General features: G+C 43.6%; 1 protein-coding gene and 2 long non-coding RNA genes across 5 annotated transcripts in view; 1 reads left to right on the forward strand and 2 right to left on the reverse strand.

The window, feature by feature from the left end:
* LOC127530169 (uncharacterized) overlaps positions 1-14723 on the reverse strand; it is a 251310-nt gene that overhangs the window by 204761 nt on the left and 31826 nt on the right. The window contains exon 2 of the long non-coding RNA XR_007936685.1: positions 9692-10192. This is a non-coding gene — a long non-coding RNA (uncharacterized LOC127530169). The remainder of the gene's footprint in view (positions 1-9691; positions 10193-14723) is intronic.
* LOC127530171 (uncharacterized) overlaps positions 9897-14723 on the forward strand; it is a 178409-nt gene continuing 173582 nt past the window's right edge. The window contains exon 1 of the long non-coding RNA XR_007936690.1: positions 9897-9992. This is a non-coding gene — a long non-coding RNA (uncharacterized LOC127530171). The remainder of the gene's footprint in view (positions 9993-14723) is intronic.
* The window catches only part of ccdc103 (coiled-coil domain containing 103), a 58786-nt gene continuing 55365 nt past the window's right edge, over positions 11303-14723 (reverse strand). For all 3 annotated transcript variants that reach the window (XM_028819562.2, XM_028819561.2, XM_028819563.2), the window contains exon 4: positions 11303-11935. In XM_028819562.2, coding sequence (XP_028675395.1) covers positions 11474-11935 — 462 coding nt within the window. In that variant the 3' untranslated portion in view covers positions 11303-11473. The remainder of the gene's footprint in view (positions 11936-14723) is intronic.

Below are 14723 nucleotides of genomic sequence, written 5' to 3' on the forward strand. Positions count from 1 at the left end.
GAATTGCCCTCGATATAAAGAAAAGCTAATACTCCGATCGACTTGTCTAAGTCCAAACAACTTGTCTTCTGAAGATTTCCCTTAATTTTTTTGCCACTATTGTAAATTTTCTTCCCTGTTTTATGCTCATCATTCTTTATTTAACAGAAAAACCTTGGTGGCTCAGCACTTAGCACTGCTGCCCTCCATGTCCAGCATTCAAGCATCTGGCCTAGCACCGTCTTTAATGGAGTTTACACATCTCCCCATTACAACATGGCTTTTTCTCTGGTACTCCCTGCGTTGGACTGTTTAAAAAAATTAGTAATATTTAGTATATAGGTTATTAAATATTTTCTATGTCTTTTTTTGTAAAATTAACTTTATACTTCTATAATGTTTAAAGGGAAGAAAGCTGTATGACCAGTTGTGGCTTTAGCAGATTTATGACCCTACCAGATCAGATATGTGGAGCCATCTGTGGTGAGGAGAGTTGAGGTAACCAAAGTGGACCAGGTGTGTGTGTGGGGGGGGCACTATACATTCCTTTAGTCTGTTTGAGCTTACAAGCCCATCACCCTCAGGTAGAAAGCTTAGGAAAGAGTGAGGCAGATCACAGAGGTGTTACAGAGCGGCCATTGAAGGGAGTCTCAAAGCTGAGGTCCAGACCAGGGGCCTCATTTATAAAGCTTGCGTATGCACAAAAAAGAGGATTGAAATGTGCGCACGCAACCTCTCATGCAAATGTTAGGATTTATAAAAGAAAACTTGATGGGACAACGTGTGTATGCTTACACCAACTATGAACCATGCGTACACAACGTTTCGGAGAAACTGGGAAATGATGGCACCTTTAGATCAAGCAGGGCAATGCAGCCAAACCAACTAAATACCAACCTGCACGTATAATAAGCCATTATTATAATTTGCATTGACATGACAAACATATTACACCTCAAAAGTTGTGAAGGCCAACTCACTCTCCCAAACCGACAGCTACACGATAAAAGACCCGTGGCCTGGCAAGATAAGGATGTTAGACCTGACAAGCCATACTTCTTCCAAATAAACTTTCCCCAATCGATGATCAAAAATAAGCCGGAAAACAAACAGTATGTAAAATAATAAAACGAGTATATATTGATAAAGAAAGAAATGAAAAAACTCCAACCAAACAATATATATTGTGACAGATGGCTGGATTCCATGCCCGGCCAAGATGCACCTTCGACAATTGGGAAGAGCTGTGGGCGGCATACTACTTCCCCCAGAACGTTTGGTGGCAGCCCCCCTGGGTTGCATCTGGGCCACAGATATGGGACTCCGGAGCTCAGCCCTGTGAGGCTTCGTGGCCACCGCCAGGGGGAGCTGCATGGCTTCCTGAGCCCACGTGGACGGGGATGCAGCCACACCCAGAAGTGCAGCCGGATCTGGGTCATCAATCACCTGAAGCACTTCTGGGTGGGCTATAAAAGGGAGCCAGCAGCCACCATCGGCAGCCAGAGTCGGGAGGAGGACGACAACGCTTGCCAGGAGGAGTGGTGGTGAAGTTTTGCTGCATTTAATTTGTGCTTGTGGGACTGTGCTGTGGCTGAGGGACATGGGGAAGACGAGTCCCCCAGCTGAAGAAAAATACATTTCTGTTATTTTTACGTGTGCCTCCGGGTCTCTGCATGCCGGGACGGGCGCCCATATAGCACCTTTCACAATATATATTATATATCCTCAACCAACCCTGACATAACATACAACCCCAAAAGTAATAATAAAAAGAAAAAGTGCAGCTCAAAGTTAATACTGTATATAATATAAACCCTCCCTTGACCCCCACACTGAACACGAACTCAATAAGACACACAGAAAGTAAGAAACACAAATAAAAGTCCAGGGGCCTCATGTATAAACGGTGTGTATGCACAGAAATGTTGCGTACGAACCTTTCCACGATCAAATCGCGATGTATAAAACCTAAACTTGGCGTAAAGCCACGCACATTTCCACGGTAACTCATACCTTGGCGTACGCAATTTCTCCGCTCGGTTTTGCAGACTGGCAAAGCAGTGCTACTGTTCCTGTGTGCTCATCCTTTCTTTCTTAGCTCCACATTCCTGACGCGGCTTTATAAATACACTGAAATTAACTGCATATTGTTTATTAGTGTAATGCATCTGATTGTAATTAACCTGCAGCAATATAATGGTCCAGGGGAATAGCCATAGTATTCCAAATACCAGAACTGCTTTAGCGTTGTTACTCTCACTGCATCTTGTTCTTCTTTTTGCTGCTCCCGTTAAGGGTTGCCACTGTGGATCATCTTTTTCCATATTACTCTCACTGCACCACTCGAAGTATTTATATCACTGTATCTGAGTGTGAATCACAGCAGCAGCTGATCGGAAAGAGAATTATCGGTATACAGTTTCAAGCACACACTACCTCAACCACGGCAAAAAGCGTCAAAGCCTTTCCTGTACGGACCTCGCGTTTCAGAAACAATTTCATCCCAAGAACTATAAACGCACTCAATCAGTCCATCAAGTGCTCCTTGTAGAACTGCTTGTACTTATAAGTACAATTACACCACTGTAAACTTACACTACAGTTATAATATTGCACAACCTGCGCTACTTTATAAAGCGCGTATGATGACAATATCATTTTTAAGATGAAATGCAGCAAAAAATATGTTGCTTACAGTATACAGGTAAAACTTTAACTTCATTTAAATAATCTGTATTGTTAATAATTAAACATGTGAGGACACAGTGCCGCAGCGTATAGCTAGTTCACGGATAGCTCCTGCCTTGCGCTGTATTCTTGCTGGTGCTGACGATACACTGGAAGGATAGACAAATAGAATAATTAAACATGTACTACGAAGATATTTCAATGTTCCTTAAAAGTTTTGAAGAATCGAAGTTCTAAGCTTACAGATGGCTTAACGTCTATTACAGAGCTGATTGTGTGGTGATTGGGTATTTGGAGAAAGAAAAGTAAGGACAGGAATTGGAGGTTAGTACGTTTGAAAGAGACAGTACTGCTGTAATAAATTATTTCATCAAAGGTCGCGCATGGCGCAGCAAGCCTCTTGCATGAGATATGAACAAGCACTGCGCCACCGTGTTCCCATGTTTAATAACATGCTTTCATTCCTATCACCATGAAAAAGATATCACGCATACATCTCAGCATTTTAATTATTCAGAGAGCTGTAATATCACGAATGTAATGGATTATGTGTCCTGTCGGAGGAAGAGAAAGAACGGAAGCATGTAGTGATTTACACACATAGAGCACATAGAAGATCAAACACAGAACAAAGCATTTAACGTGCTACTTGAGAAACTAGTAAAATAAACGATTTTAAGATGAAGTTTATGATGTTCTCCTTTAATGGCAAAATAAACTACGTGATTAAAGTGGAAATTTCAAGATTAAAGTTGACATTTTGTGCTTTTTTCCCACTGTGTGCCTATTTTTTTGTCAGTACCCTAATAAGCTTTTATATGACACTCAGACGGTGGGCTACGACTCACCTTTTCACAGCGACTTTGATATGTGACAACTTCTTTTTTATTTCGGGCACTGTGCGACTTTGTGAACTTGATCTTTTGAGTTTCTCCGACACTCTGTCACTCGATCAACTTCCTTTTGTTGATTATACGACTGTTTAAACCAACAAATAGTACGTTTTTCCTTTGCCTCCACTTGGTATTCCCTGAAATTCTTATATTTTCCCCTGTGCTTTTCCCATTGTCTTTTCACAGAAGGCTATTTATATTGATTTGCATATTCAAAGAGGCGTAATTCTGGGAGGAGTTGGGGCGGGACAGAAGGCGCGTGCACATGCGTTACTTTTCACGCTGATCGGGATTTATGTAGTGGAAGAATGTGAAAGTTTGCGTGCGCACAGATTCCTGCATCTGGATTTTTCTGTGCGTATGCACAATCCCGCTTTTGTGCTTACGCCATGTTATAGTGTGAGTTCTACGCATGGCGTTATACATGAGGCCCCAGAAGATTTAACAGAAAATGGATAATGTTTGTGAACCTGGGTTAGCTAGAAAAACAGTCCTACGAAAATTGCACAGATGAAAATGATGGCTCGCTCCTCTCCCCGAACATCAAGAAACAGTCTCACTGTGTTTATCCTCGGAATGGGACGTGATCCAGGACCCCGGGGTTTTGCGGTGCAAAGCTCTTGTTGTCGGGCGTTGAAAGTGGCAGGCAGACAAAGGTGTGAATGATGTGGAGCGGTGCTTTCTCCTGTTTCTGTACCGGAATGGCGGTCTAGTACAAGATGTTTTTTTTTTTTCTTTCTCTCCTTCCATTTAAGTAACGACTGATCGGATGCAGGTGATGGAATTGACAGGACCAATTATCATACAAGGCCATGGTTCCACAGAGTTATCCATCCCCCCATTGTTTCCAGGGGAGCATATTTACATAGACACATACAAACACCCTGCAAACAGGACAACGTTACGAAAGATGGGAGTCAGCACAAAATACATTTACGAGGATATTAATCATGTAGCACCACTACAAAGTAATGAATATGATGTCCAGACTGCATTTTAGTTCCCTTTCGAGAGGGTCAATGCTGCGTATTTACATTGAAGAACTTTTTTGTTTTTTTCTTCAGTATATATTGGTTACCTACTGTCACTTCTCAGGGATCTGGCCAACACATCCGGAATATCTCAGCCAAGCTTTGCTCCTTCATACCCGCTGTGGTGAAAGCCATTGTTTTGTCTTGGTAGAGTAACATTTTGCTTTACTTTCCCCTTTTGTATATTATTAATAAGTAGCCTTTGTCAGAATGCCTCAAATCTCACAGACTTACCACTGTTTATAAGGTATTGTACTCTATAACTTCTCCCCACCTTCCCTCCTACATCTATAACCTCGGGCAATTAGGTGTAGTAAAAGACAAGCAGGAGTTAAGTTACAATGTAAACAATGTATTATTGATAATATTCATAAATAATAACAATATGCAAAGTACATTTGAATATTGGAAACCATACAACCTGATAAATGGTGATGTGTATTTTCAGGTGGCACACAGACTTGTCAGTTACTTAAAATGTCTCTAGTTAAGGCATCATTTGTGATCAGCTTTCTTCAGAACAGGCCGCATGCCTGTCTCAATATGGCTGCCGAGCTGTGCTCTTCATTGTGTTGTCCTTTTCAGTTCATGCATCAGTTTGGTATGACAGAGAGAGAGAGGGTGAGGTAAAGCAAGCACATTTATAGGTTTTCTGTCCAACCCCTACAGCCAATAGGGCGTCATGCTACTTAAAGGTTTCTGATTCAAGCCAATTCCAAACAGCCATACTTCAGACCAATGGGGGGACAGAACATCTTCACACCTGCCGACCAAACCATTTGTTAAGGTAAAGCTTGGCAGTTAGGCAGCCATGCTTTCCTGAGGGGGTTGACTGGAAGTCCTTCAGAGAAATATTAGCCAAACTTGTTTGAGGCACTTCACTCCAACCCTGTCGTAAAATTACAAAGAGACTCATTCCTAAAAGGGGGGAAAGGGGTTCTTAAATCATCAAACCATTGCTGTTATTATCTATAATGTAACACTAATATTACATTTGCTTTGTCTAAGTTACAAATAAAGACATACAAAATATTTATCAACTTGTATGCAAAATTTGGGTCTTGTTCAAAAAGTGGACGTCACTTGTTTTTAAGATTACATACCCTTACACTATTTTAAGATTAGACACTTACTGTAAATTTTTAAGATTAGGGACCCTGGTGTACCTGGCCTTACCCCTACGAACCTTAAGTTCAGGGTTTGTAGTAGGGGTAGGCCAGTCTAAAACAAACAACAAGAAGGAGATGGTGTCCGCTTTTGAACAAGACCCCAAAATTTCACATCACAACAGCATGTCATGTTTTGGCTCATTTTATATCTCACTAGACAAAGAGCCCATTTCAACAACTTAAGATGAAATGGGCACGAGTGGAACAGTAAGTAATAAGTATAAGCACCACAAACCTGATATAGGTGTATTGAATGAATGTGTAATTAGGCCTGGAGCTGTAGTCAAAATCGCCTTTCAGGCCTCTAGAGCTTTAATTGAAGTCGCTTTTCTCTTTGCATTTTCACAGCTGTAAATCCGCCGCCTGCCACGATGTTGGTCGAAGTCGCCTTTCTCTTTGAATTTTCGCAGCCGTAAATCCTCCACCTGCCGCAATGTCGGTCTCGTAAGGTTTTTCGGGCAGCTGCGCAGAAGGCGATTGCGCATTCGGCTTCGTACAGACGTGAGTGAGTGAGTGAGGAGACTGGCAAATTATATATAAGATTATTATTTGGCTGCTAATTAAGGATAAAGAAACAATTAAGGGGTCCGAGTCTTCGAGAGTAAGTCAATTAAAATGAATTCAAAAGAAATTAATTAAGAGCACTGTGGCGGGCTGGCACCCTGTCCGGGGTTTGTTTCCTGCCTTGTGCCCGGTGTTGGCTGGGATTGGCTCCAGCAGACTCCCGTGACCCTGTAATTAGGATATACCAGGTTGGATAGTGGATGGATGGATGGATGGATTAATTAAAAGCAAAAACAGGGCACTCATTAAGAAAAGGGTTAGAATGAAAACCTGCAGCCACTGCGGCCCTCCAGGACCAGAGTTTGAGACAACTGTGCTAATGTGTCTTTGTCACTGACTGCATGGCCACTGTGGAAATGAAGACCACCACACTGTTTTGAAGGACTACATGCCATCTCGAGAAGCTGGGTATGGTCCCTGGGGACAGCGACTTGGCACAGAGAGGGGACTATGTAACGGCATCAGCCTGAGGATGAGTCGCCACCATTATGAGCTGACAGCCCAAGCCTGCACAGAAAGAATTCCAATTAGTTGGGCAATAGCAAACGGCTGTACTAAGGACAGCAAGCTACCTAAAAAAGCAACGTAAAGAGCGAGAATCCACTGGGACTCAGCACCAGCACTACAATGGAGTGGAGAAGGCCTGAAAAGAAAACAAGTCCTAAAATGTTGATGTTTCTTTCAATATTCTGGCAGGCAAGGCAATGAAAACACTGTGAGCCCAGTTAATGGCATAATTAGTGCCAGCTGGTTGAATACTTTGATTATGCCAAATAATTGTGCACTTTATGCTGTCACGTTTTGCATTTGCAACTTGTGCAACAAGCCAGAAAGTCAGGAATCTCGGAATGCCTTGGCTGCCCACTTCAACACTCTCCGAGGCCACAGATAAGTCACAAACAACATTTACCTTCTATGGCATTGCTTACTACATTCCAAGGAGACGTGCAGGCTCCAGTGAGATAAAGCTGGAATCTGCCACCGTTCAAGGTCATGTGAAATAAGAGAGCAAAACAGAGCTGAGGTGCTGCCCTCCTTCACACTCGCCCGCAGTAAGTGTTGTGTCTTCACACATGGGTGAACAAAGATAAGCTGCTTCTGCTTGGTTTGCACTTTTAAAAGGCTTTTCGCAAAATGAAACTAACTTTGGGATGAAGTCAGAGTGAAGCTGGCAACACAGAAGTTCAAGAGATACATTATATCAGGAGAGAAGTAGGAAAAAAGGCATCAAGGCCTACATGCGTACCTGCAGCCATGGGCTCGATCCGTTTTATAGCCATAACTGAGATGGATAAGGATGAATGAGGACACAGACAGCAAGGAGGGTGCAGAATGCATAGTGCGTTCATTAAACACGAAAACCAATAGCTAAAACCAATAAATAGTTAAAATCCCAACAGTATTCTTCTTTTGGCTGCTCCTGTTAGGGGGTGCCACAGCGGATCATCTTCTTCCATATCTTTCTGTCCTCATCATCTTGCTCTGTCAAACCCATCACCTGCATGTCCTCTCTCACCACATCCATAAATCTTCTCTTAGGCCTTCCTCTTCTCCTCTTGCCTGGCAGCTCTATCCTTAGCACCCTTCTCTCACTATACCCAGGATCTCTCCTCTACACATGTCCAAACCAGTCAGTGCCACCGTCTCCAACGCATATAACACAGCTGGTCTCACTACCATCCTGTAGACCTTCCCTGAGGTAAAATCCGTTACTATCTTTTTGCTTCTCTTCCCCTCTCTGTGTCCCCATTGGGACACCAAGACTTTCCAAGAGTCAGGCAATCGCATCCCCGGTCTGTCCAAGATAGACTTGTACTGCCACCATTTCCTGCATTTCACTGGATGCCATGTCCTTCCTTGGATGTCACTGCTCTTTATTTCTTATTTGGCATTGCCCACCACATCCCCGGTCTATCCCATGTAGACCTGAACCACCACCAGTTTTTGCAGCCCCCAGGGTACCTTCCCCTTCCTTGGATTCTGCTGCTCCTTACTTTGCATTCAGCATAGCCCACTGCCTTCCCAGTTTATCCTACATAGACCTGAACTGGTACCGATTTCTGCAATTCCCCGGACATCTTGCACTCCCTTGGATGCTGCTGCTCCTTATGTCTCATTCACCACATCCCTGGTCTATCCTGTGCAGATCTGAACCATCACCAATATTCACAGCTCCTGGGGCGCCTTGCCCTTCATTGGATGCTACTGCTCCTTATGTCTCATTTGGTGCAGCCCGCCACATACCCAGTCTATACCACCACCAGTTTCTGCAACTCCCAGGGTGCCTTGCTCTTCCTTTGATGACGCTTTTTACTTTTCATTCGCCTCATCTCTGGTTTATCCCACATAGAGCTGAACTGCCACCAGTTTGCGTAGCTCCTGGACCATCCTGCCCTTCCTTGGTTGCCGCTGCCCCTTACTTCTAATTCGGTGCAGCCCATTATATCCCTGGTCTATCCCACATACACCTGAACTACCACTAGTTTCCGCAGCTCCTGGGCCGCCCTGCCTTTCCCTTGGATGCTGCTGCCCCTTACTTCTCATTTGGTGCAGCCCACCACATACCCAGTCTATACCATATAAATCTGAACCACCACTAGTTTCCGCAAACTCCCAGGGCGCCTTGCCCTTCCTTGGATGCTACTGCCCCTTAATTCTCATTCGGTGCAGCCCATCATATCCCCAGTTCATCCTACATAGACTTGAACCACCGCCAGTTTCCACAGCTCCCAGGATGCCTTGCCCTTCCTCGGAAGCTGTTGCATCTGAACTTCCCTCCTCCAATACACTCCGGTGGACTTTCCTCCTCTTGCCTGCTCTACTGCTCAGAGCACATCCATCCCATGGGACCTTCACACAGCCCTCGGTCCTGCACCCCTTAAACTAGTCAGCACGGTCGATGGTGCCCGACTCACCATTCTTTCAAAAATAAAACAAAAGAATCCTCTTTTGAACTGCTCAGACACTTCATATAACTCTACAAGTGTTGGTTGTGTCTTCAAAAAACAAAAGAAAAGGAAGCCAGGGAAGGAACCATGGCTAAAACATAAACAATAATTGAAAAATAATCTGACAAACAAAATAAAGATGCAAACAATTTACAAAATATTTAAAAGACACAATACAGTACTTTGGCAAACATACTTCTTCATTTGGCTTTGGTAGCCCTTTCTTATCTCCAATGGTGATGGACAGGCTGACAGACGAGATTAGACAGGAGTCCCCGTGGACTGTGATGTTTGCTGATGACATTGTGATATGAAGTGAGAGTAGATAGATAGATAGATAGATAGATAGATAGATAGATAGATAGATAGATAGATAGATAGATAGATAGATACTTTATTAATCCCAAGGGGAAATTCACAAGGGAGCAGGTTGAGGAGACCCTGGAGAGGTGGAGATATGAGAGGAGAGGAATGAAGGTCAGTAGGACCACCAAGACAGAATACATGTGTGTGAATGAGAGGGAGGTCAGTGGAGTGGTGAGGATGCAGGGAGTAGAGTTGGTGAAGGTGGATGAGTTTAAATACTTGGGATCAACAGTACAGAGTAATGGGGAGCGTGGAAGAGAAGTGAAGAAGAGAGTGCAGGCAGGGTGGAGTGGGTGGAGAAGAGTGTCAGGAGTGATTTGTGACAGACGGGTATCAGCAAGAGTGAAAGGGAAGGTCTACAGGACGGTCGTGAGACCAGCTATGTTATATGGGTTGGAGACGGTGGCACAGGAGACAGAGCTGGAGGTGGCAGAGTTAAAGATGTTAAGATTTGCATTGGGTGTGACGAGGATGGACAGGATTAGAAATGAGGACATTAGAGGGTCAGCTCAAGTTGGATGGTTGGGAGACAAAGTCAGAGAGGCGAGATTGCACTGGTTTGGACATGTGCAGAGGAGAGATACTGGGTATATTAGGAGAAGGATGATTAGGTTAGAGCTGCCAGGGAAGAGAAAAAGAGGAAGGCCCAAGAGAAGGTTTATGGATGTGGTAAGAGAGGACATGCAGGTGATGGGGGTGACAGAACAAGATGATGAGGACAGGAAGACATGGAAGAAGATGGTCTGCTGTGGCGACCCCTGACAGGAGCAGCCGAAAGAAAAAGCAGCCGCCATAAAAGTGTCTGACTCTGAAAGAAGAACAGGTTTGGAAAGGCAGTTTATGACTTTATTACCTGTGTAGCCATTCTTTCTTTCTTTGAAACTACATTTGTGCATCCTTTCCACTGACAGGGACAAGCAGGGGTCGGACGTGACCAGGGGTGGTTGCTGAATTTGCCAGAGGGGAGTCTTTGGGATCTTCAGACTTCCATTCTTGTGTAGAGGAGCACTGACACACACAGGCATGGTCTCTGTCTCTCTGGCATTTTCCATCCTGAGGAGAGGCCTTGCAGGAGCAAACACCAAGACAGAGAGCCCCCTGGTAGTCTAAGCAAGATGGCCTGCTTATTACCTAGGGTGTATTCATATTATTTAAGCAGCTCTCACATTTGTATTCTGTTTGCTTATATTTTGGGCATATTATCTATAATACAGGAATAAATGTGTAACTTCCTCTGTCTGTTCTGGTATTCTAATTGCCTGGTGTTAGAGATGTAAAAGAAAGGGGGCAGTAGTGAACTACAAAAACAGTCAACCCAAACGGGGGCGTTCTGTTATAATCTAAGAGTAACGAGTATAAAGGGGAGAATAGCGACCCCCTCAGACCCTACTATGGGAAAACAGCATTTAAAGACAGAAGGGCAGCTGGTGAGGGTGAGACGGGGGCGACGTCAACTGAGTCAGCTAATGGGGCTAAACAACAACAACATCATTTATTTCTATAGCACATTTTCATACAAAAAGTAGCTCAAAGTGCTTTACATAATGAAGAAAAGAAAAATAAAAGACAAAATACAAAATTAAAATAAGACAATATTAGTTAACAGCTAAAGTACATGACTTGGCAACACAGCTCACATAAAGACACAAATAGTAACAATAATCATCAGGCACAAAGTCATTTAATAAATACATTTTATTTTAATGAATATGGCCTGTTTGACTCCCTCACTAGGAAGCCCATAGCAGCAGCCAGTAGAGGACGACTGTGACTCTCTCATCATCTTAGCCACTTCTCAAAAAATATAAAAAGTAAAAGACAGTCGGTGGAGGGGCTCAGGGTGACACTTTGTAAACCTTCCTTAAGTAGCAAGCGAGGCTTTCACACGGTTCAGCCGAACCAGAGGTGTCCGAGGTGCTTGCCCAGTTCCCACAATGCATTTTGCTCCCAGGGCCATCACACTCATGCAGCCTTTCCAGTTTCTCAATCAGCTGCTTGCAGCCATCTCTCTCAGCCTGATCCAAGAAGTCCACGTGAAGGCCGAACCGCTGGGTGCGCGGAAGGTGCAACAGGATTGACGTCACGGCCATGCAGTCTTTAGGGGAGAAGTTTTCCAAAAGCACCTGGAGAAACTCGCCCAGCAGTGCAAATCCGATCTCCGCTCTGAAAATGGCAGATAGATGCTCTCCACCAAGTGACAGTAAGAAGGAGTACTTCTCTGCTCCACTGGGAAGGTTCCTGTGCCACTGCCGGTAGAACTCGGCTGCACTTTGTGGAATAATCAAGTCTTCCTGTGGCTACCAAATAAATAAATAAATAAATAAAAGATACACAATTCTCACTAGTCAAACCATACGAACAAAGTTTGAGTCCCTACAGGGCCACCTTCTATGTGTCACATGCACGTCCTCTGTATGTTCACATGAATTTGCATCTGTCTGACAGATTAGTGTCACTAACCCGGACAGTGTCATGGTGCCCCACCGGCTGGCCTCTCCCTTTCCATCTCCCAATGACCCCAGGATGAAGAGAATGTGAGAATAATAATAAAACCGGCACTAAAATCAGGGCTACCCCCCCCCACCTTTAGACCCTACCTGCAATGACAGCCCCCAACTCCCTGCCACCTTGAAGAGGTTCACATAAATGGCCACTGGGGGGAGGGAGAGAGGGAGATAGGAGGCATTATGTAATAGATAAATAAGTAGATATAATAAGAGAAATAGATAGAGATAGATATATATGAAAGGCACTATATAAATGTCATGACACCCAGTTATTCCTTTCATTTAGATCAAATGAAGTTTCTCCGATGTTGTCTTTAGTTATGTTAGTGAATTAAAGAAGTGGATGGATGAGAACTACTTGTCTTTAAACACAGATAAAATAGAGATGTTAATTGTTGGAGGGAATGACGCTGATCACAACAATATTTTGTCATCATTTAACTCAGTTGGAATCCCCATTAGTTTTACTGAATCAGCCCGCAATCTAGGAGTTATCTTTGAATCAAGCATGTCATTTAAAGCGCGCATTACAAAGTTGTCCAAATCGTGTTTCTTCCATCTTAAAAATGTTGGGAAATTATGGCGCTTTCTAAATAAACAGGATTCTGCGAAATTAATTCAGGCATTTATTTCTAGTAGGATTGACTACTGCAATGCGGTGTTCACTGGATGTTCAAACTGTTCTTTATACAGCCTCCAGTTAATCCAAAATGCTGCTGCAACAATTATTACAAGAACAAGAAAATACAAACACATAACTCCAGTTCTTAAATCCTTACACTGACTCCCGGTTAAGTTTAGGGCAGATTTCAAAAACCTCCTTTTAACATATAAAGCATTAAATGGCAGAGGTCCGGCTTACGTGTCTGAACTTATCATGACTTACAAACCAGAGCACACATTAAGAGCTCAAGATGCCGGTCTGCTTATGATTCCAAGGATTAATAAAATAACTGTGGGAGGTCGAGCTTTTAGTTACAGGGCCCCTAAACTGTGGACTGGTCTCCCTGCTACTATAAGAGATGCCCCTTCAGTTTCAGCTTTTAAATCCCGGCTGAAGACTCACTACTTCAGTTTAGCACACCCTGACTAGAGCTGCTGATTAACTGTACAGACTGCATCTCTGTTGTTAGTTATTACCACTAAAACAGAAGTAACATGATCGTTATAATTTGTTACTGACCCTCACCTTTTCTGTTTCCCTTCTCGGTACTCAAAAGTGGCACTTGGTGCCAAGGCGCGCCTGCCTAAAGTAAAGTCATCCCTGATTGAGGATCGCAGGAATCGTGGGGTAGAGGGGTCATTTCATCGGATTGGCTGGCCCAGCACTGACGCAGCTGTGGAATGGCCAATACGGGTAGGCAGCTTGATGGCTGAGGTCTCCAGGACTCTAAACAAATCCAAATCATCTTATGGGATATGATCTACTGTTAAATTCTGCTCTGTGCTTGTAAAATTTAAATTTTTATACTGTATTGCGGATTTGTTCTGTTCTGCGTATTGTATTGTATTGACCCCCCTCTTTTTGACACCCACTGCACGCCCACTACCTGGAAAGGGGTCTCTCTTTGAACTGCCTTTCCCAAGGTTTCTTCCATTTTTTCCTACAAGGTTTTTTTGGGAGTTTTTTCTTGTCTTCTTAGAGAGTCAAGGCTGGGGGGCTGTCAAGAGGCAGGGCCTGTTAAAGCCCATTACAGCACTTATTGTGTGATTTTGGGCTATACAAAAATAAATTGTATTGTATCTGAAAGGCACTAGATAATAGATAGATAATGTAAGGCACTATTTAATAGATAGATAGACAGACAGATAGATGTGAAAGGCACTATATAATAGATAGATACAAAATATGATAGATATCTATGTACCTGTCTACTGGGGGTTATCCCTCCCAAACAATTGCTCGTCTGAATAAGTGGGAAAGAAAAGCAAAGTCTGTCACTGTGACTGAAATAAGCACCTTGGCAAGATGGCACCATGGAGCTAGCCAGAAGATGGGCCCCAAGATCGTAAGAAATACCTTCTGAGAATGGATGTCACGTTGATGAGACAATACGTCAGTAAGTACCACTAGGAGGCAGTAATCCCGCCATAAAGTCCCAGTCCCAGAAACAGAACAAGCTACAGGACTGAGCTCCGGTAAGCCTTGGCCTGTTTTCATCACATGGACTTTGTGGACATGGTTCAGCTAGCCATAGGTTAGAGAAGGTAGTGGAGATGGCTACTCAAGTGGTAACTTGAACTTGACGTGTTCGACCCTTCAAACAGGTGTATTGACTGGAGAAGTGGGGATGTCTGTGGCCAATAGGGAGGGGCATCTGAGTGCTTTTAAACATCTGAAACTTAACAGAAGCACTTGAAGACCACCATGCCACTACGCACTAGTTATGGTGTTATTATTACATGACAGGTAAGGTGGTCGTCTCACGTTACATTATGAGAGCTGTGGGCTCCCATTTTTGTTATACTATTGACCTCCCATCGTGTTCTGAACACATGACAGCTATGGACACAACCACCCCCCCTCCCCACATGACAGTTACAAATCTCAAGTCCATCATATTATTGCGATGAAAGG

This window comes from Erpetoichthys calabaricus, chromosome 14, assembly GCF_900747795.2.
Source record: "Erpetoichthys calabaricus chromosome 14, fErpCal1.3, whole genome shotgun sequence".
NCBI classification, from domain to species: Eukaryota; Metazoa; Chordata; class Cladistia; order Polypteriformes; family Polypteridae; genus Erpetoichthys; species Erpetoichthys calabaricus.